The sequence below is a fragment of the Sturnus vulgaris genome, chromosome 10 (genome assembly GCF_052056855.1).
Source record: "Sturnus vulgaris isolate bStuVul1 chromosome 10, bStuVul1.hap1, whole genome shotgun sequence".
In the NCBI taxonomy this organism is placed as follows: domain Eukaryota; kingdom Metazoa; phylum Chordata; class Aves; order Passeriformes; family Sturnidae; genus Sturnus; species Sturnus vulgaris.
This window is the reverse complement of record NC_142252.1, coordinates 2,425,678-2,453,174: the sequence shown is the minus strand read 5'-3', so window position 1 is coordinate 2,453,174 and position 27,497 is coordinate 2,425,678. Positions and strand designations below refer to the sequence as shown.

At 43.3% G+C, this 27,497-nt stretch overlaps 1 protein-coding gene across 3 annotated transcripts; it reads left to right on the top strand.

Moving 5' to 3' along the window:
• Positions 1–5,308: 5,308 nt before the first annotated feature.
• Positions 5,309–27,140, top strand: KLHL24 (kelch like family member 24). Of its 3 annotated transcripts, none has more exons than XM_014870305.2 (8): positions 5,309–5,454; positions 7,346–7,451; positions 11,039–12,026; positions 16,962–17,146; positions 18,041–18,159; positions 19,215–19,403; positions 19,829–20,017; positions 21,196–27,140. In XM_014870305.2, the coding sequence occupies exons 3-8, from the start codon at positions 11,107–11,109 to the stop codon at positions 21,394–21,396; spliced, it is 1,803 nt and encodes a 600-aa protein (XP_014725791.1). In that variant the 5' UTR covers positions 5,309–5,454; positions 7,346–7,451; positions 11,039–11,106; the 3' UTR covers positions 21,397–27,140. The 3 variants fall into 3 exon arrangements, with proteins under 3 accessions (XP_014725791.1, XP_088026659.1, XP_088026658.1); XM_088170533.1 differs by having other exon boundaries at positions 7,346–7,475; XM_088170532.1 differs by lacking the exon at positions 5,309–5,454 and adding an exon at positions 6,009–7,262.
• The last annotated feature ends 357 nt before the right edge of the window (positions 27,141–27,497 follow it).

Genomic DNA, 27,497 nt, shown 5'->3' with positions numbered 1-27,497 from the left:
CAGGGAACTGTTTTTGTAGGTACCTACTACCCTTTTGCTGAGTTATTGGGTTAGTGCTCTGTCTACCATTCTACAAGAACAAATCCCTTCAAGTCATCACCTGTGGGACCAACAAGAACTCAAACATCTTTCATTTCTTTGTTTCTTACTTCTCCCCAAAGAGAGGAAGCAGACAAACACCAGCACAACAGACTCTACCTCCCCAGCTAGGCATTGGTTTCGTGGTGTCTCGATACTCTGTGCTGTACAAAAAGAAATAGTTCAGTGTTTATGGAAGCAGTGATGCAATGTTCATTCTTCTCAGCTCTGCAATTACACTCCCATAGTCATCTCCCAAGCTTGGAACATGGGAGATACTGGGTGGAAAAAATTAGACACATACTTTCTGCACAGGAGGATTGTTGGCATGGGCCTTGTTTTGAGGTGCTTCCAGCAGTGAATGAGTGGGAATCACTGGGATGAGTGGGAAGAGAGGGGATTTGCATGAGACAGGAGCATGGACTGGCCTAGGACCAGGGTGTACAGGGGCATAGGCAATCCCAATTGCAGTGCTGAATATGTAACCAGTACTGGTGTTTTACACGGTGGCTTTTGTGTGTACTGGAAGTAACCCAGTGTAATCTCAGAGCCTCCTGGCTGAGCAGGAATGAGCACTGAGTGTGCAGGCAGTGAGACAGCACCCAGCTGGGCACAGGGAGTGCAGGGCTGAGCACAGAGCCTGGCTCTGGAAAATGCCCCATTCCTTCCCCCCATCCTCCTGCCTCGCTGCAGCAGAGACACCCGGGAAGCACTGCCTGCCTGAGCAAATGGCTATGATGTGCAGCATGAGGGTCCAAAGGAAAGGGGGATCTACAGAGCCAGCCAGGAGGCAGTGAAAATGGCAAAAATAACTAGAGGAGGGGAGTATTTTTTTGCCAGGGCCCTTCCTATGCAAGTGCCAGCACAGCAACCCGTGTTGCAGATGACATTTCCTGGTGTAGGTACCATTTCAAACAGGTGATGGGAAGAGGATAGGCTGAAAGGGACTGGTCCTGGAAAAACGCCTTCCAACCTAAATGGGTGTACCTGCTGATTATCCCAGCAGACCAGCCCAAGCCAACATGACCCACGGGACTTCTGGCAGGATAGTGAAAGAATCCAGAGTCATGGGAAGGATTTTAGAAAATTTTGGTGTGTTCTCTGTACTTTTGTGAGATGCCTTTTATCACAGAATAATAGAATCATGGAATCATAGAATGGTTTGTGTTGGAAGGGACCCTAAAGTCCTCATTCCAATCCCCCTGCACTGGGCCACGACACCTTCCACTTGACCAGGTGGTTCAGGGCCCCCTGGAACATTGCCAGGGATGGGGCAGCCACAGCTTCTCTGGGAAACCTGTTCCAGTGCCTCAGTTACCTCACAGGAAAGAATTCTCCTGTATATCTAACCTAAATTTCCCCTCTTTCAGTTTGAACCCATTACTCCTTGTCCTATCACCATAGTTCCTGACCAAGAGTTCCTCTCTGGCTCCCCAGTAGGCCCATTCAGGTACTGGAAGGTTGCCATGAGTTCTCCACGCAGCCTTTTCTTCTCTGGGATGGGCAGCCCTGACTTTCTCAGCCTGTCTTCACTGGGAGGGTACTCTAGTCCCCTTACCAACTTTGTGGCCTCCTCTGGACTTCTTCCAAGAGTTGCATATCCTTATGTGACTGTGTTCAGTACTCCAGGTGAGGTCTCATGAGAGTAGAGGGGGACAATCATCCCCCTGTGACATGAAAAGACTTTTCTATACTTGCATCTTCATTTCATCCAGCCTTCTGTTTTTTCAATGCTATTTCCATATACCTCTTCTCTTTTACTTACTGCACCTTAGTGAGATTTTCTGGCATACTCAAAAAGTAGATTCTGCAATAGTTACTGAACTTACTCATTTTCCTCACAAATTCCTCGTAACGTCACCTTTTCCTTTTGCTATTTGTAATCCTGCTGAATGGCTTCTGCCATTATATTTTTGCATGAGGCTCTGCAGTGATGTCACTCAGCAACACCTTTTATTTTAAGCTTTCTGACCACCTAAACTTTTCATACAAATGTCAGAATCTGTTCTCCCTCCTTGTACTGAAGGATTTGTTTAATCTCTGCTCCATTTCGGCTGAGCTCTTCAATAACCTTGTGTTGGTTTTTAGTTGTCAGTCTGTACTCATCTTCGTCTCAACTCAAATGTCTAAATCCTCTCTTTTATCAAGTGATACCCTCTCTGTGCTGCATTCAGGGTTTTTAATGCTGTCCAATTTACATGCTGCTCTCTTCTCTCTCATCAGTGATCAGGGTAAGGGACGTGGTGCTTAGACTGTCCTCTCCCTTTCTATTCTTCCTCAGCCTCCTCCTCTGGTTGCTGTGGCTCACCTTCACCTCTTCCCTCCTTCACATCTGAGCCCTTCCCCAGACTGTTTTGTATAGCTGCCCATAAGCAGAAATCATGGACTTTCTTTGGGTTTTCTCTGTGTATAAGCCACCTGAACACCTTCAGGTTTTCCTCAGGTGTAGAACAATCTGGTAAAGAGCTACCACGCTCCCCAAAGCAGAGGAAAGTTCCCAGGAGCACACTGGCATAAAAATTCCCAAAATAGCTAACACTTGGAGGAACGCACGGACCAGTTAGGTGGCCCAGTGCATCGGTGAAATGTGTCTGAAAAGTGCCCAGCAGTGGTATTCAAATCCAACACCACCAGAAAAACACATGAACGTTGGTGGATGCATGCCAAAACCTGCACGCAGGCTTCTAATTTTAGGTTTTAACCTTTCCAGTGCCCTGAAGAAGCCTTCAGAATCTCAAAAATCACCAACCTGTTTGGAAAACATTGCCCTAAATGCTTTACAAGTACTTTACATTGTTAAAAAAGTATTAACAAAGCTTTATAGAAATGAGTAATCTTTAATAATTGGTTTCAGCTTCTCAGGCGGCGTGCAACTGCTTATTTTGAGAGAAATGCTTGGCGCAGCTTGAGAAAGAACAGCAAATGCCCCTGCTAGCAGAGGAATGAAGAGCAATAGGATGTAGTGGCAACTCAAGTATCCTTAATTTCAGACATCCTCAGTGACGTTGGCTTTCAGAACTGGAAGTGCCTGGATGTGACCACATGCATACATGAGCACATTATGAAATGATTGATTGCTCAATGAGTATTTTTAATTAGTGTTTTCTTTTTAATACTCCATTTACCCTCTTCACTCAAGATATTTTTGCCACGTGCAGTTTGTATTGGAGTAAACACAGTCCCTTCAGATAGCTCCTTCAAGCCAGTGCAGAGGTATCTTGATCCTGTTTTGATTTTTTCCTTCCTCTGACTCATTCCTTTAATCCCGGTTATGTTTTCTCAAGTGAACTCTACATACTCATATTGACCCCAAGAGTTACAGACTCAAAGAACCAGGGCAGACAAGAGGATATAAAGGATAAGGAATCTATTTTAAGCATAACATTTTTCTTAGGTCATATACTTCTAGATTTAATATTATTCTAACAAGCAAGACTTCAGGTTATTAATATTTCCTATATTCAGTGGGTGAAATATGTTATTGCAACAGACCTCTATTGTATGAGGTGACCTTGCTGCTGATTTTCTCTTTGCTGTTTATGTTGTTTGGGATCTTCTTGCTTTTCCATGCAGAGGATGAGAAATGGACTGAATGCTCTCACTTCTAATGAAATCAAGCAGTTCTGGTTTTAGCTCTGCAGTAAAATGGCTGAAGGTTTCAATTGTTTAAGATCTATGTGAAAACAATTTACATTTTGTAATTGACAAAATCAATTGACATTTTCAGTCTATTTTCAGAACTCAGCCTTTTAATTTTTAATTAATAATTCTAACTGTTTTGTAAAGCTGCAATTTACCTGACCCCAGGAGAAATCAGAGCTTGTTTAGCCTGTGAAAATCTGAGCCCAGTTTGCTCCGGAGGGGTCAGCCCTGGAGTCCTGAGCACACGCTGCTCCTCTTCAAGTTTCAGTGGCAGAGCACAGCCAGCTACTGCCAAGAACACACGGCTGGTCCTGCTTCCTGGGAATATCCTGGGGTCAGAAGATTGGAGAGGTTCACCAAAAGGTAAAGATATATTATGCCTGGGATTGATATCCAGTATTTAAGAGAGCAAAGTAGAGGGGAGCTAACAGAACTTGTATTTCTTCCTTTCCCTTGGCAGTAAGGGGCTAGAGGGGGAGGTCATCCTTCTAGGAAGGAAAACACAGCCAGTTACCTGCCCACATCAGCTCCACACCGTTGCATAAGGCCTCATTTAGTACCAGGTAATGATCTTAATTTAAGCATGCACATCCCTGCCCTTGCCTCGCTACTCTGCATTACGGGCTTGCAAGTTTGCTTATGCTAAAGGGCAGAACAAAAATAAATTTCCATACTCCCAGGCATGTTCCATCAGCCTGTGTTGGAGCGTGGGCCAGTGTCCAAATACTTTGGATATGAAGTGAATTTGGGCTCCAGGACAGGCTCAGACCTGCTCATGAAATTGCAGGGCGATGACACCAGGGTCCTGCTTTTATATTTGCAGTTGACTGGCTGCCACCACTGGGACCCCCAGCTGTGACAGCACAGCTCTCTTAAACGTCCCAGCTTAAAGATGACCTTGGCTTTCCATGGTCAGCAGGGACAGGGACACTCTTGTTTTGTGTTACTGTTGAAGAGGAACTGGAAATTCTGAATTAATTGGGTGGAGCTGTAGCTCAGGTAGACAAAGATTCTATCTTGGTTAATTTTTTTTCATGTAATGGTTTTTGTTTTGGTCATGTAGGCTGAACACCCACCCCAGGACAGGGTGCTGTTTTCAGTCTGGGAGCCGGCTCTCGCTGGAGGGCTTCGGCAGTGCTCCCCAGAGCCGGCACAAGGGACTGTCCCGCTGCAAGGTGCCATTCCGATGCAACAGCTTGCTTCCATACACCTGAAGCTTTTGTTGGCTCCCGGAGCGGGGTGGGTCGGGTACATTTGTGCGGTACGTGGGGTGCGCTCCCCCGGGCCCGCCACCCCGGGCTGTGCTCCCGGCCTCGGCAAAGGGACGGCGATGGCAAGAGCTCGCAGCCACCGGAGCTGCTGTCGCCCATGGCAGCTGCTGCCGAGCTCCCCGTCCCCGCCGCCTGTGCCCGGCTCCTCCCGGGGCGCTGAGGCCGCCCGGCAGCGGGGCCGGGGCCGGGGCCGGGGCCGGGCGGGGCTGCGGAACTACAGCTCCCAGGGCCGCGCGGAGCCGGTGACATCATGTGCGGTGGCTCGGAGGTCACATGCCCCGCCAGCCCCTTTGTTTTGAGCGGTGCTGGCAGCGCGACCGGCGGCGGAGAGGCCCGAGCGCGCTGCACCGCTCCGGATCGCACCGCACCGCACCGCTCCGCGCCCACCCATACGGCCCGACCCGACCGACCGCGGCCCCGGCGGCTCCCGCGGGGCGCAGCGCGGCAGGGCGCGCTCCCGGCTGTGAGTGCGGGGCGAGCTCCCGGCTGGGAGGGACAGGGCCGGGATCCCCCGGGGAAGGCACGGAGGACACTGAGGGACAGCCGGGGCGCGGGGCCGAGAGCGGCGCCGTTAGTCGCCGCGGAGGAGACAGCGCGTCCGGGGCTGTGCTGGCAGCGCGCGGCAGCGGTGCCACGTTGGGGAGGGCTGTGGGAGCCGCGGCGGTGCGTGCCCTGCGCGATGCGGTGCTGTTATTGTTACTGTTGTTATAGTTGTTGTTGTCGTTGTTGTTATTATTGTTGTTGTTGTTGTTTTGCTGAGCAGTGCCGGCGGGCGCTGCGCTCCCGTCCCGGCGGGCACAGCGGGCGGGGGGCGCGCGCAGCCCCCGCGCCGCCCGCGGCCGTTTCGTAACGCGGGGCTGCGCGAGCCCCCCGAGCCCCCCGCGGGCGCGGATTGGTCGCGCTGGCGGGCGGGGGCGGGGCCGCGGGCGCGGATTGGCCGGGGCGCGGGGGAGCCGCGGGCGCGGATTGGCCGGGGCGCGGGGGGGCCGCGGCGGTGCCCGGGGTGAAGGTGAGCTGGAGGGCGGGACGGGAGGAGCCATTTTGTGCCGCCGCCTCCGGCGCCGCTTTCCTCGCCTCGGCTCGGTTTCGGTGCCGAGCTGTTCCCTGCGGGAGCGGCTGCACCGCCCTGCGATGGAGCCGTGGCGGCTCCCGCGGCCTCGCTGCCCGGCCGTGCCGGGGCTGGGCGGGGGCGGGTCCGTTCTGCCGCTTTCCCCGCCGCGTTCTCGCTCGCTCGGGCGGCCGGGCCGCGCTCCAGCCCGGCGGGCACTGCCCGGTGTCGGATGTGCTGGCATCTGGCTGAACCCCCGAGCCTGGGAACGCTGTGGCCGGGGCTCAGGCTCGGGTTTGGTTTAGCAAAAGCTGAATCACGTGCAAGAACGACAGCGAAGCCAAAGGGGAAGGATTGGGATTTTTTTCACCGTTTCTTCCCCATATAAATCCTATGCAGTGCTTTTTTCTCTCCTTTTTTCCCCAGTTAAGTTGTATTTTACTCCTCTGAGGGACATTTTCGTTCACAAAACAATACATAAAGGGTTCTGCAGTTTCAAGGTGTCCCTTTTCAGTGCTTGTTTTTGTGTTGTTTTACTAATAATCATGACTCTCATGTCTAAATCAGTTCCTGTTTTTTGCTGGGTGACTTTTGAGGGCACTTAAAGCTTTTTTGTGTGTGTGTCACTGGCTTGGATTACTACTGAATTTTGAAATCCTTTCTTTTTTAAAATCAAGATAGTGTCCTACATTAGAATAAAAAGCTTCTGCAGTCTAGCTAGCTCTTATCATGTCAGTCAGTTCGAGCACTGTGAATTCTTGTTTACTAGTTAATCGTTATTCTTAAAGGCTTTGTCTTAGACATTCAAACCCTCCATATCTGCTGTAAAGCAAGAATTTTTATTTTTTTTTTAGTTCTTTAAAGTCAACAACTTTTTGGTCTTTTTCATGTCACAAAGAAAAATGAAGGAAAACGAAATGCTGTGTTTGTTTTTCTGTCAGAGGAAAAGGTTATGTCCTTTTTCCCCACCCCCTGTTCCTTTCCAAACAAGAAGAGCACGTGCTGTGGTGCTGCAGGGGGGGTTTGTTCTCTCTGGTGAGCGCACACCTGAGGTGCAGCCTTATCTCTTATCTCCAACCACAGAACGCCCGGAACCGGCCAAACCTCAGCTGCAGTTCCCAGGCCTTGGAATGAAAACACCGTTCCCTTAGCTGGGTTTCGTTTTTGGGGTGTGCTCGGGTTACTCCTTGTCTGCGGGGGTGCTGCTGTTCACGGCCCAGCAGGTGACAGCACACGGGAGCTGTGTGGTGCTGCTGCCTCTGCCTTCCCCAGCCCCTTCCCAGCGCCTCCTCCTCTCCCCTCACAGGTGGTCAGCGCTCCGGCCACGCCAGGTCCTGGCAGCGGTGGGCACGGACTGGACATCACCTCCTGTCACCTCCCCTGGCAGCCACACACGCCCAGCAGAGCCTCAGGTACTTGGAAACTGCACCCCGAGGGTGAGCTCTGGGGCTCAGCACACCTGGGGACAGGGTGGCACTGGAGGGCTCTGGAGCTCAGCACACCTGGGGACAGGGTGGCACTGGAGGGCTCTGGAGCTCAGCACACCTGGGGACAGGGTGGCACTGGAGGGCTCTGGGGCTCAGCACACCTGGGGACAGGGTGGCACTGAAGGGCTCTGGGGCTCAGCACACCTGGGGACAAGGTGATGCTGAAGGGCCTTGCCCCAGAGCTCAGGGACACACAGGTCACAGAAACCCAGCTGCTGGCACAGCTGTGGGTGAAGGCAGAGAGGTAGCACACACCAGGGTGTTGTGGTAGAGGAAGGAAGAGTTTAGTGCAACATGGAAGTATTTTGCATAAATGGATTTACGATAGACGATGTCAGGGCAAAACATTTTATAGACTTCTGCCAGCCTCTGCATTGGCTTGTAGGGTATTTCTGAGGAACAGCTGGTGTAGACAAGCTTACAGATGGCGTAGGTGAAGGAAATAGAGGAATCTGAACTCATGGTGAACTCTTTACTCAGAAATATGTGTGTGTAACATCCATGTCAGAGCCATGTCTGTGTTTGGAAAGCATTTTTAAAACTTGCTGTTTGGAAGTGTGATCTGTTTTTCCTTTCCAGTATTTCAAATGGGCAGACTCTGAATGCTTAAGATCTATTCTTGTTGACCCTTACTCAGACAAGCAGTCCTGTAGACTTTGTATTATTTTTTTCTCTTTGATCAAATAATTCCCAGTACTTCTCTTCGGGGAAAAAAAATATTTTTCTTTTGCTTTGTTTAAACTTACTGAAGAGATCTGAGTGTTAAATTCTCTGAATAAGTGGTGTTTTACAGTGCAGGGTCTGTTGGCAGGTGAGGGATATAGGTAGCTCTGCATTCAGGGAAGGTGCAGGCAGGTCTGTCCTGCTGTGTTTCCCCCCTTTGCACAATACCCAACTCAGCCTCAGGCACAGATCCCCCCTCTGCCTTTGCCACTTCGGCAGCTGGAAGGTGACATTTTAAAACTGCCAGTGCAAGATTTGCAGGAAGGCAACACGTATATGTGATAGAGCTGAGCATGTGACACTGTTACTGATAGGCTTGTGAAATTGTTTTGCTGAGGCAAACCTGCAGAAGTAATTAACTGGACAGAAATTGAAGGAAAGTACATTTCAAAACAGTATGTTCTGCAATGAAGTGGAGTTCTTTTTCCTTTTTAGTATCTTCTTTGTGAATTTACTATATTTATCCCCTTATTTTTTACTCTGTGGATTTTTTTTAAATTCTCACATTTCCTTAAACCATTAGGACATTTAAAAAAAAATTGCTGACCACTAATTTTGTGATGTTCCAAGCATAAAGAAGACGTTGCTTCCTTCAGTCAGCAGTTGTAACCCAGAACACCTTTTTCTGGTTATTAATGATTGCATAATACAGTGCTGTCTTCTCACATAATGAGAAAGATACCATCTTGAAGAATTTTTACTTAGTTGCTGTGTTTTGCCCTTTAATGCAACGTCAGGGTCTTGCTTCTCATTTCAGGCTAACTTTCTTTGGAAAAGATCCATTAGGTTTTGTGAAATTCATCTGATTTAAATCTGCAATGCTGAAATTCAGCCTTTAGTGTTTATATTGTTATATTTCCTTTTGCTGCTGTTGCTGTTTCTGCCCACTTTCTCATGCTAGTAAGCAGGTAGTTGCAGATGAAATTCAGTGTAAGGGGTAGGATTTTGGCAGCAGAGCTGGTGAGGTGCTGGTTGTTGGTGTTGTTTTATATCGGGCCTGTGTCATTCCAGGGTGAAGTGCTTGTGCAATGCATGGGATGGAATGTCATCTACAGATCAGATTGTCCATTTGTGCCTTGTTAGTCTCTCTGAAGCAATCAGTTATTAGATAGGCTCATTCCAACTGTGTTTTTCAGGCATCAGAGTGACAACTTGGTCCTATTTTAAGTCAAATTAAAACTAAATATTTTGTAGGGTAAATGAGCCCCAGACCAAGAATCTACCTTGTAAATTTGTGTAAAAAAAATTTAATTGGGAACATGATAGTTTCAGAAGCTCTTTTCTCAATGAGAGAAGATACAGCCTGCATTCTTTCCTTGCTGTTTGTTCGGATGGTGCCCTTTTAAAGGTGCTGCGTAAAACAGCTGTTTAAAAAAAGCACATTCATTTTGTTCTATATTAAGTGATGACGTGGCCAGTCTGGGACTGGGTAATTGCAGCTCTGAGGATGGGAGCTCATCAGGAAATGAAGTTGCCGTGAGGAGTTGGTGTTTCCTGACTCTGCATTCAGGGAAACTGAATAAAACCTTGGGAGGCATGAAAAAAATTTCCATAAGCTTCAAAATATTTCAACTTTTGGCCTTTTAGACATACCAATAAATACTACAAGCATTTGGAATTGTACCAATCCCGGGCCTGAGAGAGTGCTTTGCCAGCCCCTTGCTACCTCAGTATGCCTTGGAGTGCATTCATCCAGGTCATTTTTAAGCTCAGGAGAGGCAAAGAGCCCTGCTGTGGTAGATTAGTTGCTCCCACTACCTTTAACATGCACTATTTGCAAAGTCAGCTGCATTTTCTTCACCTACACACTCTAATATTAGCATATGCAAATGTCTGAGTATTTGATTTTTGCAATTTCAGTGCTCTGATAATGTGAGTGTGTGTTTGCACGCTGGGAGGAACCTTTACATTTGTACTTGAAACTGGAAGGTGTTCAAGCAAAAACTTCTGCTAGTTATTATTTGCCAGTAGTGCTTTGGAAACAGAAAATCTCCCTGTCTTCAGCAAGTTGCCCTTTGTTCATATTTCCAGTAGTTTTACACAATAAAAATGTAGTTCATCTTTCATTCTGTTTTGTGTGCTAGCAGTTTACATTGTTTTTAATTGAATCATAGATTATCAGTGAACCAATTTTTAGAAGTTAGGAATGAATGGTAAAAATTTACAGTCAAGGTTACTTGCTGAGATCACAGAAAACAGATAAATAACAGATCATTATTTAACACCAGCGTTTTAAGACTTGACTATGACAGATTTTATAATGAAAATTGAGTGGTCACTCAAATTTTTGCTTTTAAAATTTCAGTCTTCTCCCTCCACCCCCCTTTTTGACTAGTGCTGTTGTATTAGTACTTTGAAGGCTCCAGCTGAAATGAGGATCACATTGAAAAAAGGAAAAAGTTCAAGTTCTGGATCACTATCCAGGAAATCTTTGGCTTCTGTTGACCAGATGATTTGCTGGAGCCGAGGTCTTGAGACTTTTTTATCTTGCACACTAATGCAGTACCAGTGATGCTGTAACAATCAGAAATTGCCACCCACGGCAGCTGTTTTCTGGGTATATTTTGCATTTAACACTTGGCAGTGCTGCACTGCCCTGGGCAAGGTGCACACTAATTAGCCCCGTGCCACCTCCAAGAAAGGTCAACAATTCACCAATTCTTAGAGTGAGAAAACAAGTATCTTGTCTAACTCCTGCGGTGCAGCTAAGTGTGTGCCAGACTGAATACTGAAGTATTTTAAGTTTTAAAGTTTTTTAACTTTTAATTCTTGAAGTTTTAATCTTTCAGACTGTCACACTGAGAAGGAGAACCTCTGCGAGTTTTTCTCAATGACTCTATAGCCAACTGATGTAACAATGGTACTCATATTGGGACGCAGACTGAATAGAGAGGATAGCGGGATACGAGAGTCCCCTGCAACCAAGCGGAAAGTTTTTGAAATGGACCCAAAATCGTTGTCAGGCCCTGAGTTTTTTGACTTCTCCTCGGGATCATCCCACGCAGAAAGCATTCTCCAGATCTTCAATGAATTCCGAGACAGCCGGCTCTTCACTGATGTCATCATCTGTGTGGAGGGCCGGGAGTTCCCGTGCCACCGCGCCGTGCTCTCGGCCTGCAGCAGCTACTTCAGAGCCATGTTCTGCAACGACCACAGGGAGAGCAGGGAGATGCTGGTGGAGATCAACGGCATTTTTGCCGAAGCCATGGATTGCTTTCTGCAGTACGTGTACACGGGCAAGGTGAAAATCACGACGGAGAACGTGCAGTATCTGTTTGAAACGTCGAGTCTGTTCCAGATCAGCGTTCTGCGCGACGCCTGCGCCAAGTTCCTGGAGGAGCAGCTGGATCCTTGCAATTGCCTGGGCATCCAGCGCTTCGCAGACACGCACTCGCTCAAGACGCTCTTCACCAAGTGCAGGAACTTCGCGCTGCAGACCTTTGAGGACGTGTCCCAGCACGAAGAGTTCCTGGAGCTGGGGAAGGACGAGCTCATTGATTACATTTGCAGCGACGAGCTGGTGATCAGTAAGGAGGAGATGGTGTTCGAGGCCGTGATGCGCTGGGTGTACCGCGCCGTCGACCTGCGCCGGCCCGTGCTCCACGAGCTCCTGACACACGTCAGGCTCCCTCTCCTGCACCCCAACTACTTTGTTCAGACTGTGGAAGTGGACCAGCTGATTCAGAATTCCCCAGAGTGCTATCAGCTGCTGCACGAAGCCAGGCGATACCACATCCTTGGAAACGAGATGATGTCTCCCAGAACTAGGCCACGCAGGTGAGGAAATTCTTTTAACCTTTTTTTCTGCAGAAGAACATCATTTGATGTACAGATTTCATTTGGTGTTTGATATATGCATGCCTGGAGAAGAATCTCTTGCAGATTATTTTACTTTGCTAAATTCTGGAGCTGCTGCAGTTATGCTTCTGTACTTCTCCACATGTGTGAAGCTCCTGTGTCTCTTGAGAATGTGCATAAATGAGTCTTTTTGCACGGAGCATTTTATTGCTCGGAAAAAAGGTAAGTGAAGTTATATTACGTTGCAAGTAAAGTACTTTCTTAAGGGTAATGTTTGCTAGGGGAGATCTTAAGGTACTTCATATAATAGCAGTTCCTTGAAGAGACCTCACTGTGCTGTGGCAGGTAAACCACTTCATTTCCTCAGCTTTCTTTTTGTAACAAAATGTAAATGTACAGCACACCACAAAGGATGTGGATGAGGATATTATGTATTCAGAGCATTTCCTTGCTACATCACAAATATTTTACAAATGGAGTAGCACATGTATTTGTAATAGAAAGCAGAACAACAGGTTCTTAACTGTAAAGAAACCAAATACTGTATTTTTAAAGAATCATGAAACAGTTCCTGAAGTATTTTGTGTTCATTCGGTGACATTTTAATAATTCAGAATTGCTGCTGCTTAATAATGTGTTACACAAATAGGTGACTGAGGTTGCAGGAAGAAATGAGGAAGAATCTATTAGTGGCATTTATGAGCAATGGCTATTATGATTCTTTTTTTCCTGAAAAATATTTTCCCAGCCTTATGCCAGTGATAGTAGAGACTATAGATTATGGTTAACTCCAGCTGATTTGAGTAGTTTTTTATGAAATCATATGTTACATTAAGGTGATGCAGTGATGGTCTAGACAAACAGGTTGTGTTAGGAGTTACTCCTCTTTGTTTACTCTTACTCATATGTGGTTACTGTACAGTGACCATGCAGGGAACCTTTATTTTTTGGCAGGTGTTAAAGCCCTTGCTTAAGGGGAAGAAAACACTTGGCAGTGTTTGTCCCATTAGTGGCTTTCCAGTCTTCAGCTCTGCCGTGACAGAAGAAACTCATCTTCAAGTCCCTGCAGCCCTGCTCCCACCCAGGCTTTCTAAGCTCTGCACTGCCCTGGGGAGTCTTTGCAAGCCTTTGGATCATGACAGTTTGGGAATTTGCTGCTGTGATCATTTCTGGGAGGGAGGAACCATGGGAATTCAGACAGTTGGAGGGGTCTGCAAGTTCCAGTATTTGGTTTGGTGTTTGTTCTGCTTTTCTCACTCAGTTGGCTAAGGAAGGCAAATACACTCAGAAATTTTGTCAGTGTGTGGTGTGTATGTGCTTGAAAATCTGGACATCCCCAGAGTGGGGCTCCAGTTTGCAGGTGAAGTACCTTTCCTAATACAGGTAATTTCTGAGCCGTGAGGCTTGTTGGTTTTGCTGCTGAGTATATTAAACTGCAAGTGGGAGTTTGAGTAGGCAGGAACAAGAGAAGTCATTTACAGAGAGAAAAACTGGCTGGCGTCCCAGCAGGAATTTTTTCCCCTTTTCTATATTACATTCATGGAGTAGTTCTTTGTCATTTGTTTCTGTTGTCTGTTTGTTTCTGTTGCCTATAGCAAAAAGATTGTTTTAAAATAGTTGCCAGGTCCCCCTTCCCCCACGTTTTCATTGCACCTTTTCTGGGCATTTTGGGGGGCTTTGGGGCTGGGAGGGCAATGAAGAGCTCGTCTCCTTTTTTCTTGCCTTCCTCCAATGTCTTTTCTATATAAACTGTTTGTAAAAGGAGACAGGATACAGGATAAACAATTCCCACACGAGTGCTTTTACTGAAACGTTAGGAAATAAATTGTGATTGGTTGTATGGAATGGATGCATCTCTGGGTGAAACGGGTTCTACTTGTTTTTTCAAAGAACAGACTACATTGCAGTTTACAAGTTGATTTTTTTTTTTTTTTTTTCTTTTTGAAGCCAGTGAAGAGTTATTTGAAGTAAATAAAAGTTTAAAGCGTGGCATAACTGTTCTCTTTGCCACTAAGGCATCGTTGGCAAATGCAGGTCTTTCTGGGAGAGCCTTTCAGTTATGGACTCGCAATGGCACAGTGACATCTTGAGGCTGCCCCTCCTGCTCCCTGCGAGCCTCTTCTGTCCCTCCTGCTTGTGTTGCACACCAAATCTCCAAGCTGAGACCAAGCAGTGAGCAGTAGCACACTTCCATATCCAAAACTGCAGGGGCTCTTCCTGCTATGTGCTCTGACTTATCTTCAGACTTTGATCAAAGCTGCTGTTAAGCTGTCTGGTAACAATACATGAGGGTGTTCCTTAACCAGAAGTTAGGATGTTTATACATTTTAACGTGTCCTTTTTGGTTGCCTTTGGGAAGCTTTAATGTAGTCCTTTATTTTTCTCACTTGGAGATGGATTTCTATTTCACTTTACATTTTGTCTGCTCCCTCATTTAATACCCAAAATTGATTTAACAGCAACAAAGAAAAAAGTAGTGATTTACCAGAATTTCTGTAGTTTGTTTGAAATTCTGAACTACCTCAGGTTGTTCTGTCCAGCTCGTGCTGTGCTGGTTGGTGTTTTCACCTCATCAAGAGGTATGTGTGGAGCTCAGGACCCCTGGAAAGCCTGCCCTTGGGAATGCATGGAATTGTATGACACTGTTGATTGTCTTCCACTCCCTCTTTTCTACTTAGTGCACCTGTTCTTGGTGGGATAGTGTTTCCTGGAATCTTCACAGCCTCTTTTAACACCTGTGTTATTTTGGTCATATTGTTCCTTCTGAGGGCTACAAGAAGAGCTTCCTGTACCACTGGTTGAGGTCACAGCTTTTTCTAACCTTCATTTAAATATATCCTTAGCTCTTTTCTGGAACTAGCCTTTGCCTGGATGTTCTTTTTTTGTATTCCTGCCACATTTTACTTTTTTTAAAAATGAGTGTGCGTTCTGTCATTTGGAAAAAAAAATGGAACTAACCATAAAACTTGCACAGTGGAAGACTGTTCAAGAAAATATAATGGAGAAAAATTTTCATGCCTGAAGAAAGAATATTGTCATATAGGTACTAAAATATTAGGAAACTTTTTGTTCTTTCTGAAGTACTGTGCGAAATGAATATTTTCTTGAAAAACTCCATTATAGCAATGCATAAAGAGCTCTCTCTGAGCAAAGTTTTTTGGTTCATTTAGTTTTAAACGAAAGTTTGATAATCTGTCACAGTCATCTTTTCAGTGTGTGAATGGAGGCCTTAATTCTCATCTGGAAAGTAATGCACAGACAAACCTCTTTGTACACAGTTAGCTGGTGTCTTTGGGCTTGCTTCTAAGGCAGATTATGAAATGAGTGTTTTGCTTTTATGGAAGTTCATTTCCTGGGTAATGCTTTGTTGGCACAGGAACTTCCCCCTCCTTACCCTTTGAGAGATTCTTTTCAGAGTTGTTCCTCAAAAAAGCAAAAAGCAGTAAGGAGTAAATACATAGAAACCAGGAAGGAGCATGACTTCAAAGCTGAGCAGCTGCCAAGAGTTTCTTCTGACTGGTTCAGGTGTGTAAATGCCATTCCTCAGACACCTCTCCTTGATCTCATCCTGCAGGATGTTAGCATGTAGCACTGCCTTTGGCTGTTCACAATATTCTGGATAGAAACATCTATGGAATACTTCAGTTTGATGTGTGGTGGCAAGGAGATAGAATGGCTCACTAGTTTTATTCATGATCTTTTAAAACAAAGAAAGCCTCATCAGGATTTAGAAGTGAATATGTGCAGTTCATGTTAGGAGCTTTAGGGACAGATTATGCAACTTTTACCTCAAATCCAGCCATAAGTCCTTTTTTCTTTATTTTTGAGAGAAGACTGCAGTACTCAGCAATGGCATGAATGTCTGTTCTATGAGATGCCTATTCACAGGGGGATCATAGTACAAAGCATAACACAACAAAAAGGCTCATCAAAAATAAAATCAGTCTTGCATTCAGTTTTGCTTAACTGACAGCAGTTCTTGAAATAACTGTGTTGTGCAAAGTGCTTTAAAATGTCCTGAAAAGAAAGGAGTTTGACAAATGCTGACAAGAAATTACAAGTCTGAGAGGAGGAATAAAGGTGGTCACAGTTTGATTTGCACATCAGAGATAGTTGGTTGATTATCTGTATTCAAATGTGCATTAATTTTTATTAGATAAGTTTTGTCACTGCTGTGAGCACAGAATATGTGTAATGCAGAAGTATCTGGTTAGTAGAAGGATAATCAGTGTGTGGAATAGAACTTAAAGGTCTATTTGGGTACTTTTCAGACTTCCTAATGCCTGATTTATTCCCACTGAGTTTTAGTTCTTGGTTTTAAGTTTGAATTTTTATTTCAATATTCTTTAATGTTTCCTCGTGTAACTGCTGTTTACTGTTTTACTGTGCATTGGCTCTAATTTTTGATTTTCCTTATTTTAGTGACTACATTCCTTCTGCTTTTAAACACTTGGAATATTTAGGCACTATTAAGTATTATTAATTTTGTAAAGCTCAGGAAAGGGATTGAAGATTGATTTCATTGTGAAACAGATTGTTCATATCGTTGTCTCCAGCCTGGCTTGAACTCTGTTTCTGATCTGTGTGTACAGTCAAAGGCGAAATACAGTACGGGCTTTCTATGTTTTTTAATTACATGGTTTTTACATAGAAGATTGTGCAGTGCCACTCCAACACTTACACAAGACTCCTGTCAGTGTGGTAACCTGCTATATTATGAGACAGCTGGAAACAGTGAAAACCTGTTTGTGAAATGACTCTTTCTTCTGTTTTCTTTTTTTCACTGTTTTTTAAGTTAAAGCTAAATAGTATTTTTTAAAATTATTTTCACAGAGTTTTGAAGACAGTGTTGTTTGGCTTCCATGTACTAATAAATATCTCCTACATCTTAATTTTCTGTGTTCACTTTTTTAGATCAACTGGTTATTCTGAGGTGATAGTTGTTGTTGGAGGCTGTGAACGAGTTGGAGGCTTTAATTTGCCATACACGGAGTGCTATGATCCTGTGACAGGAGAGTGGAAGTCACTGGCTAAACTTCCAGAGTTTACCAAGTCTGAGTATGCGGTGTGTGCTCTGCGGAATGATATTCTTGTTTCAGGTGAATAATCTTTAAAAATTAAGAGTCCTTTCATTGCTTGGTTGGTTTTTGTTGTGTCCTGTTTGTGGGGTGTGTTTGTTTTGGTTTGCTTTTTAAGTAGTGGGGCAGATCTTTGTACTGTGAACTTCCAGAAGCTCAGCTGAAAGTCACTTTGCTGCTGTGAGCACCAGCTCCAGCACAGTCTTACTGTAAACAGAAGTGTTTTCTGGAGTTCTTGTTTGGCATGAATCTGCAGTTTTTAACAGCTCATTCCAGGTCATCAATTGTATTTAAAGAGACCAGTTAACGCCTGCTTTGAAATACAGCAGGAGCCTGTGTGCAGCAACAGCTGGGAAAACTAAAGACAAAAAAAATCCTAAGCAGGCTTTTCCCAGCAGCGCATTCAGTCCTTCAGCAAAGGAAAATTATGGGGTGCAGCTAATGGTTTAGACAGCAGGCTCTCTGTGTTGGTTTAACCAAAGCGAAGTCTCCTCAGGTGTGTGTGCCTGTGTCGTTTGAACAAAGTGTGAAACCAAGGAGAGGCTCACAGAGGAGGGATGGGAGGGGTGTGCCATGGGCAGGGGATTTCGAGGGTCTCATCTGGGTAGTGACACAACAGGAAATGTGAAGAGCTTGTGCAATAGCCATTAAAATGCATTCCAACTTCAAGAAATAATCTAGTGTGATCTCAGAATTATGGGAAAGGAAAGCATGAGGAAAACAACTTAATGTGTGATTTAATCTTTGAAATCCACTGCAAATTACTTTTTCAGTGTAATGTATAAATACTGGTAGATCCTTATTACATCCCCAAAGGGGATATAAAGTTTTCATTGCCCACTCTAGAGGGGCATGTTAATAGTTAGCATTACCTGTTCAATAATTTTTCAAACTGCCATATGTTTCATTTTAAAGGTGGAAGAATCAATAGCCGAGATGTCTGGATCTATAACTCTCAACTTAACATTTGGATCAGAGTTGCCTCCTTAAATAAAGGCAGATGGAGACATAAGATGGCTGTTCTTCTGGGCAAAGTAAGAGAAGTATATTTTAATTTTTTTATAGTGGGAATGTTTGCTGTATATAAAAAAACAGTGGAGAAAATACTTACATATTACTTGGTATTTCATATCAAATAATTTTAAAAATACGTCTTTTCAACTAAAATACTTCAAACAATTAGGCTCTTCATCAGTCAGACACGACCCACAGACATGAAAATCATCTCACTGCTCATTTATTTTTTGGGGTTTTCTTTTTCATCACTGAAGTGGCTCATTTCCAAGAAGCAGTTTTTTGGGAAGCAAAGAAGCATCTGGATTTGCCTGTGCTTCAAAAGTGCTAACAGTTTATGTAATTATTAACAGAAACTGATACTACTCTGAATATCGGCAGTTCTATTTAATGTTTTATATTTAAATTAAGCAAACACATGGAGTGTGGAAATGTTTGCTATGTTTTAAAGGCAAATATGCCTGAACATAAAACCACTAGTTGGGACTCGCTTAGTGAAAGTTAGGAAAGATGTGCATGTGGTGTCACTGGATCTTCTTAGAGATGAAATGTGCAGCTAAGCAAGCAGAGGGAAGAAGGTAATCACAAATAATGAGGAGCTCTGCTTCCTAAAGATGAAAGAAGAGACAAGAAAGTAATGTTTACAAATGGAGAGGAGGAAATACTTCAGTCAGCAAGTAGGGAAAAAGCAACATGCCAAAAAAAAAAGCAAAGGTAAACTCAGATGAGCATTTGCTGCTGCTGCTGTTGTTGCTGAATGTTATCTAAAAAAAGAGAAATACAGAGGAATGCCTTTTCTAACAAATTCTATTCAAATTAGAAGTTTCTACTGCAGTATTAATAATACTATGCTGTGGCATGTGTTTGCAGTGTCATTCCACATGTGACTGAATGGAACTCTCCAGGGAGTCTTTACCTGTTATTTTTAAACCATATTCTTCTCCTCCTGTGCACAAATAAAAAATGTATCCCTTGACAAACCTAGCAAATCAGGTTTAAATTAATTTAATTTGATCTTTAACTGTAATACCTACTGTAACCACGGAGTCACGGTAGCTGTTACCTCTGTGTGCAGGTGTACGTGGTGGGAGGATACGACGGGCAGAACCGGCTGAGCAGTGTGGAGTGCTACGACTCCTTCTCCAACCGCTGGACTGAGGTGGCTCCCCTGAAGGAGGCTGTGAGCTCCCCAGCTGTCACCAGCTGTGTTGGCAAGCTCTTTGTCATTGGGGGTGGCCCTGATGACAACACCTGTTCCGACAAGGTCAGTTTGCTCTGTTGGGTTCGTCTTCTATCCGCAGCAAACTGGATTGCTGGTTTAAAACCAGGTCCTGCAGGAGATCTGCGTGAACTGGTTGTTGCTGGATCAAGTGTGGAGTTTTTCTGATAGAAAAAATACAGAGTAGAAAATGTTAATTGAGTGATACACTGTTACTGTGGTCTTTCTCATGGATACATTGCTTCACTGGCTTCACAAGTTCTGTGAGTTCTTAAATGGGAGTGTTTGGAAAACGCTGTCAAATATTGTGCATGTGCATACATTATTGATACATGGATCTGCATTTACCTTAGCTCTGGTTTTTTGGGGTAGGCACTGCTGCTTTGTGTCTCCTTGTGTAAGCTGTGTGGGCATGCCAGGCTGTTCCTTCAGTTGGGCTTTCAATCTGAAAGGGCTGTCTTTGTTTCCAGGTTCAGTCATACGATCCTGATACTAATTCCTGGTTGCTCCGTGCCACCATCCCCATTGCCAAGAGGTGCATCACGGCCGTGTCCCTGAACAACCTGATCTACGTTGCTGGTGGACTCACCAAAGCCATTTACTGCTATGACCCCATTGAGGACTACTGGATGCATGTACAGAATACATTCAGCAGACAGGTAATTACCAATCAAAAAGCCCATAGACAGCTGAAAGGTACTTTTTGACATTGTTATCTTGGCATTAAATAAGTATACATTTGTTTAACCCTGATAGAATTGCATCTCTGATTCCATTCTTGCTTTAGCTCTTCATCTATGTAACTCAAAACCTCCCAGAAGAGGAAGTTTCTAAAGCTAAAGCAGTAGCTTTTCAGCTGGGTGTCACTGTTAGGCAGTCCAGGCTTTGCTTGAGAGCTGTTACTGTTGAAGAACAGTATAGTGGATAGATTTCATTGTATAGAAATTACCTTCTGTTGCTTGTTTTTTTTTAGACTGAAAGGAGCAATTTCCTTGTAATTGAGTAAAGCCTTTCAGTGTGACAGGAAATACTGAAGGCTGTTTTTACAGTGTGAAAAAGCCCCACTGTATAGCCCAGAAAGTGTCTGACTTGAGCAGTGAGAGCTCTGTCATTTCCACACGTGGGACACTGAGCAGGATTTGAACGTGTCCCCTCAATAGTGAAGTATGTGTGCAGCAGTTGCATTTCCCCATCTTTTAAATAAACCAATCACATGCCCTATAGTACTACCTTAAGAGAAATTTGTTCTTTTTTTCCCAGCCTTCCCTATGTTCCTCTCTTTTAGTCTGAGTTCTCTATTTAACTGAGTATTTTTTCCATGCCTGCTTTTGAGGAAGAAATAAAATCCTGTCTCTGTTTCAAGTAAGACATAGCACTGTCTTTTCTTGTGCACTCTTTTTAGTTGTGTCTTTTTTCCTCTCCCCATTTAAATCCCTCTTCATTACGTGTTACTCCTCTAAGGTGCTTCTCCTTGTTCCCATTCTTTGCATTAATAGTACCCACTGTGGTCCTTCCTCTGAAAACCTCTGTTCTCTCCTCCTTTCCCTATCTCAGATCTTTCCATGGTAAGTACAGTGTTCAGTTGTATTCAGTTGATCCCTTTGTCTGAGCTACATGTAATAAAGGCTTAGACCTGAAATAGTCTTTTCTGTAGGCTTGTGCTGCTGCTTTCCCAAATTTTTGTGCTTTCTGCACTGGCCCTTTCAGGAGGGAAGGTAATAGGCCAGGCTGTTTACAAAAGGCAGTCAAAGTGCTGCCCTCCTGCACTGGAACAGACACATGAATCAAGTCTTGCTTTTTGAATAACCATGTATTCCCTTGTGTTTTCTTGCAACAGGAGAATTGTGGCATGTCTGTGTGTAATGGAAAGATCTATATCCTTGGTGGAAGACGGGAGAATGGTGAAGCCACAGACACTATTCTTTGTTATGACCCTGCAACGGGCATTATCACAGGAGTAGCAGCCATGCCCAGGCCAGTATCGTATCATGGCTGTGTGACCATTCATAGATATAATGAAAAAGGCTTTAAACTGTAATTTATTTTTTTCTTGAAAAAAGAAGAATGAATCCAGTGGTCTGCTGCAAGACAGGCTTTTTAAAGATTCCTGAAGTGGGAATTCCCTGCCTAAGTGTCGTATGAAAATGATATCCTGTGCCTTTAGAAAAAGGGTTAATTTAACTTACCAAACAAGTCTACAAACCTATCCAGTAACCAGAGTTCAGTTATATCTGCTGTGGGCTCTGATATGAGAGCAGGACCTTGCACAGTGATCAGAAAGTTTACCCTATGTGTGATTAGTAATTAAAATCTTGAAAGCTTTTTGGGGAAAGTGCCTTCAGCATTTGTGCCTGTGTCTTTAAAAGCAATATTTTCAAGGTTTCTGGTTCTGCTTATAGGAAAAATGCATATGCAAGTAAATCCCAAAGAATCATCTAGAATAATTATCTATAATTTATAAAGCTCAATTATAATTCATATGCATCATTCTTACAAGCAGATTACTTGGCTTAACCAAGTAGGATTTTTTGTCAGATCATGCATGGGTCAGAATGTAAAAAGAAAACCCCACAAAAAAACCAAACCACCTACAAAACAAGCTACATTGGACAAAACAAGAATCTTTGAGGAATGCTTTCTTCTGAAGGAGCAACTGGTTATTTGGTGAGCCACTACAATGCACTGTGATGATTGTGTACCTTAACCCTGTGGAACTTATTCATAGTGTTGATAAATGTCCAGAAAAGTACAAGGCTACATGACATGGAAAACCAGTGGGTTCAGGCATGCATCTGTGAGGTAAAGTTTGAATCACAGTTTTTACCTTTCTGAATAGCATGGCTGAAGGCTGAAAGTTACTGGGTTCACTCTTTACTCACTGCAGTGTCTAAACTATTTAAGAAATAAAAGGATGTTGAATTCTGGATTCTCCCAGTTTTCTGAATTACATTATAAATTACCTGATGATAGAGGTGGGGACTTTGACTTTGTACCCTACAGCTTATAAATTGGTCTTTTGCATATCTCATCTGCAGAGATGACAGAGTATCCAGTAAGTATTTCTTGGCCACAGATAAAGAAGTCTGGAAAGGTCCCTCCTTTCACCAGAAAAATATCTGTAGACCTGTCCATGTAGCCATATGATGTGTTTTAGATGATTTTGAAGCCTAGGAAGCACCTGTATTTTGATATACCATCATTATTGGGTTTTTCAGTAAAGGTATTTTTTAAAATCCTCCCTAGATTTCTGTACCAGGACTCCTTATTTCCAGTACACAGTTGTACAGTTGAGGCACAAAGTTCATAAAAACTGAAATAGCACTTGGGAGTTGGAAAATTAATACAATTGTCAGTGTACCAATTTCCTGTAAATCACCAAAAACCTCAGAACTGCCTTTCAAAGGAATTCTGAGGACAGCAGCCAGTAGGGAAGTTGGTCAGTGCCAGGGCAGAAAAAAACCCATAAAACTCCTGCAGAGCCAAGCCCTGGCCTCAGGGTTCTGGTCTATGTGCCTGCTCAGGAGGGTGAAAACAAGCACCATCTCTGGAACATTGTTTGTTCCACTGCACTTTCCTCATCTGTTTTCCCAGAGTATTTCTTCATGAGATGGAAATTCTGACCCTCAGTGAAGTTATGCCAAACGGAGTCACCATTTTCAGTAACATGGTCATGAGTTTTAAAGAGCACTGGGAGCTGCACTTTTGAGATGCATTAACTTGTAACCTCAGGAAAGGACACAAATTTCGGTTTCTGGCTGAATACCAAACACTGCTTTGGATACAGTAAGAATACTGATAAAATATAGATCATTGCATATCAGTGATGTAATCAGGAGGTCAGTCTCCGAGCATGTACATTCACATTGACCTAAAAAGAAAATCCCTTGGTAATATAAAGCAAATGAATCAGATAAATTAATCCTTTTCTAAGTTTCATCTGTTTCTGCTCACAAGTTTTACTTTGAAATGGCAATTTCAGTACCTGTGAATAAGGTCTGTTGATTGCAATGGCAATTGCCCTGTAAGTGATTTTATGTACTAACAGTGTATATAGCTTGTGCCATCATTGTAAATGAAAATGTCAAAGACTATAGGAGCACTTCATTAGAGATGCAATTTGAAAAATATCCTCCTTTTCTTTGATTTCCTCTTGTTTGTATTCAGACTTGTAATGTTGTCATGCTATACTGTTTTTAAACAGTACTTATTCTGTAGGTGTAGAACAGTGTCATTTAATCTGTTTATAATACTGCACTACTCTGTAAATAACAAGATACTGCTTTCCATGGTTTTGAAGATTCATTTTATAGTTTAGTTGTCTTTTCTTAACAGTTTATGTCCTGTTACTGTTACCTGTTTTTGAAAATGACGGTGTTTAATGAACCAGTAAATGCAGAAATGTAGATGCAGAAAACCTCTGCTTACAGTTCTTGAGAACCTGTATCAAAGCTGAACAGTTACAGGTGTGGAGCACTGCTAAATGGCAGTTACTTATGCAATGATTTCTTTAAAACAGGCAGTGAGTTTTTCTTCTTGCTTGTTTACTCTGTAAATAATTTGCACTTATGGCCTGCTCTGTTACAACAGTTATTTTCAGATGTACTAGAAAAGAACAATTTGACCTTGATTTAATGGAAACGTACCATTTTTCTAGAAGGATGCAGTAATTTGGAAGTTGTATTCCTGAGCCACTTGTTCTCCAATGCATTTCACTTAGGTATAGATGGATTCAAAGATTTAACCTCTCACTCTTGTGCATATCTAGTTGCTTGCACTTTATGGGCTTGAGCAGCACACTGGTTTTAGTTTTTTGCTTTGTCTCAGCTAGGAGAGAAAATTATTAATGTCATCTACTATAATCAAAATATTTCCATCATAAATGGTAGTAGGTTTGGTAGCTCTAGAGCACCTGCACAAAGATGTAAATTCAGTCCAACCATACATATGAGGGCTCAAGCATCTCCAAGTCACACCTGAAAAACAAATTCTAAGAATTGTCTTCACTCTGCTAAACAGAAATGAGCAAATATTTTTCTCCTCTATTTTGATGTTCACTTCTGTTCTTATCAGTATGATGTTAATTGAAAAGACAGTTGATGCTTTGTTGCAGTCAGGCTTCTGGAAGGTTCTGAATCACATACTGATCACTGCAGCACATGCAGCCTCTAGGCCTTGGCTTGTGGCTGAAGCATTCCCCTTTTACAGCCATCAGCCACAGAACATTGCCTGGTAATCATGTAGTTGTGCCTGTAGACTCCCTCCTTTGGAGTGGTTAAGTAGACATAATTTGTGGAATCTCTTCCATGTTATACTGTGTGTCTGATATGCATTTGGGGGATTGGGCACTGTGCTTTCCCCTCCAGCACCAAGGGGTCCAGATTATACTGTTTTTTCTTTTGACTGGCACCAATGCAGCTGTCATCCAAGATAGCTTTATTTGTACTCTGTTGAAGCAGAGATTTTAATGCAGATTATGTTGATGTGGACCCTAATTTACTGAAGCTTTTTAAATAGTATTTTTAACATGGCAAAGTTTTGAGAGAGGCAGATGATGGAGAAAGAGGAAATGCTCACCTGGGCAGAGATTCAGAGGAAGCTCTGGTCACCTGTGCTTGAGAGCAAGGATGCTACTGCCTGCTCAGTTTCTTCCTCGAAGTAGTTGAGTTCACCTCATTTTCTTAGGTAAACACTTAGTTTGTCCTGTTTTTCTGTGACTTGCTGCAAGGACAGAACAAGAAGCAGGCCCACTCACTGTGACTTGATGTTTCCCCCTGCCCGAGGCACAGGGGAGGTGCGGGTCAGCAGAACCAGAGCTGAGTCCAGCTCCAGAAAGCAGAGACAGGAGAAATGCATTGGAGCATCCAGCCTCAGAGATAGCAGGAGCAGACCTTGTGTGTTTGGGGGTTGTAGTTTGGCTGGGCTTGCTGAAACCAAGGTGTTCAGGATGCTCATAAGTTTGCAATTCCAGATGCTGAAACTCAGGTGCTGAAAACGTTTCACATTTGTCAATTCACTCAACTCAGCTGGAGCAATAAAGATGCAGATATGCTCATGGTGTGCTAGTGGCAATGCTCAGGAAAGCCAGGGGTTCATTTTTCTGAATTGCCCAAATAGACAAGTAGCTGTGGGGTTCTTTTTTACCACTGAAGATGGGAAAACTCAATTCAAAAGCATTAAGAATCTCACAAGACTTGATTACAATGAGGCACAACAAATATTTTCATCTGAATGTAGTCTCATGTACACAAGAAATTGCTAATGAAATTACTTGTTGTGCCTGGTTAAAAAATTGAGCACTATATAGTCAGAAAAGGAGCCTAGAGGGTAAGATGACATTTCTGAGCAGAAACCTGATATCTGGTTGGGGGCCAAGTAGTGCTTTGGGTTTGGTAAAATATGTTTAGCACACAAGTTCTCAGTATGGAATTATTTCAGATGGCATTAATTAAAATGGATCATGACTTGCCACAAAGCAGCAGCCTCCCACCAAGCCCAAACCAGCTGTGACTCTGTGTTCTCTGCTCGCTGCCTTTGTGTCACACACAAGTTCATGATAACGCTACTGTCTAAGAACTGTAAGCTATTTGCAGGAATATTTCTTTTTTTCTACTGTAGAGATCCAGTCTATGCTGATATTTTATGTATGCACATCTGTATGTGAATTATTTTGTGGTCATTCTCTGATAGTGCTGTTACAAGTGATGCACATAACAGCCCTGTGTACAACTTGTTAATAGTGTAATTAGGGCTTCGTTTGTATGATTAGCTCCAAAGAAAATAATGTGCATTAATTTCGAAAATACCTGTGCCTTGAATTCACCTATATTTTTATCTATTGTGAAAAAGAGCTTGGATTACTCCTTCCAGTTTGTTACCTTTATTATGATTGGTCTTACTGTCCAGACTGTTACTATCCTCCTAGGAGAAATAAATCTTGCCATTTATTAATTTGAACAGTTAATCTTCTTGTTTAGAACATGCCTAGAATGCTTCCATTATTACAGTACTATGGCAGATTTAATCTAGGGAAATCAGTATTTGTTTTTTTCTGTTTCTTTGTTTCCAGCACACCTCAGTGACAAAGGACTGAGTTTAGTCTTTGACTTCCTGTCCTTAATATGCAATTTCTTATATTAGTCAGTAGCCTCTGTGATATTTCTGAACTCTCTGAAGTCATCAACCTTTTGTTCAAGATACAAAATATGAAGCAATAATGTGGTGCAGCATGGCAATAAGCAAACCAAGAGACTTGAATGTAATGTACTGTTACTAATTTCATCTGTGTAAATGCTGGACCTATGAGTCATTCTCCTTTTGGTGCACCTGTAGCACTTTGGAGTTGGATTAATAGGAACTACTTGGCCATGGAAAGAGAGTTTACCTCCTGAACTGTTACTCATATTTTCGCCTGAAATCATATTTTGATTTTCCTTTTTTTGCTGAGGAAAACAGCAGTTCTTGTTATTCCTTGCCAGTTCCTTTATTTACTGAAACATAAAAGCTGTAGTTCCGTAGAGAGCTGATCTTGCCCTCAAGAACAGCCTGGTGCAGCACAAATGACATGTGAACAGGAAAGCTCAGACCACTTACTGTGTGCCAGAGTCAATGTAACGGATCTCACAAATAACATAAAGGTCTTCAGATTGTGCTGACAGTAGAAAAGTGATTTTGTAATGTAGCACAATTGCAATAACACCTGTTATATTTAAATATACTTCTTGCATAATTCTTTGAAAGTTTTTTAAAGTTCATTGTATCTAATAAACATTTGCCTTTTGAATAGTTCACTGTTTTTTTTAGTTTATGAGAAGTTCCAGGGTGAGGCTTGGTGGTACAAGGAGGAAACTCCCTCCTGGTTTTTTTTGGGTCATGTTACTTGTTGGATTCTGCCCCTTGTGCAGTCTTTCTCCTTTGATCTGCCTGCCTCCCAGTCTAGGTGTTTTCCTGCTCATCTTTCTGCCCTACCAAGGGGAACGAAGGCAAGCTGGATGCTGCACAGAAGAATAAACTTTAAAGAATAAGAGTAAACTTGAGAGAAAACTGGAAAAAGTAAAAAGCAGGGGGTGGGATGTAAAATATTGGTTAGTCCTGGGTATTGTGATGACAAGAGAATGTGAATAGACTCAGAAGGCAAAACAG

Coding starts and splice junctions, on each gene's coding strand:
- KLHL24 (XM_014870305.2), top strand. CDS start 11,107: ATGGTACTCATATTGGGACGCAGACTGAATAGAGAGGATAGCGGGATA. Junction 17,147..18,040: donor GAATGATATTCTTGTTTCAG/GTGAATAATCTT, acceptor TTCATTTTAAAG/GTGGAAGAATCAATAGCCGA. Junction 20,018..21,195: donor AGAATACATTCAGCAGACAG/GTAATTACCAAT, acceptor TTCTTGCAACAG/GAGAATTGTGGCATGTCTGT.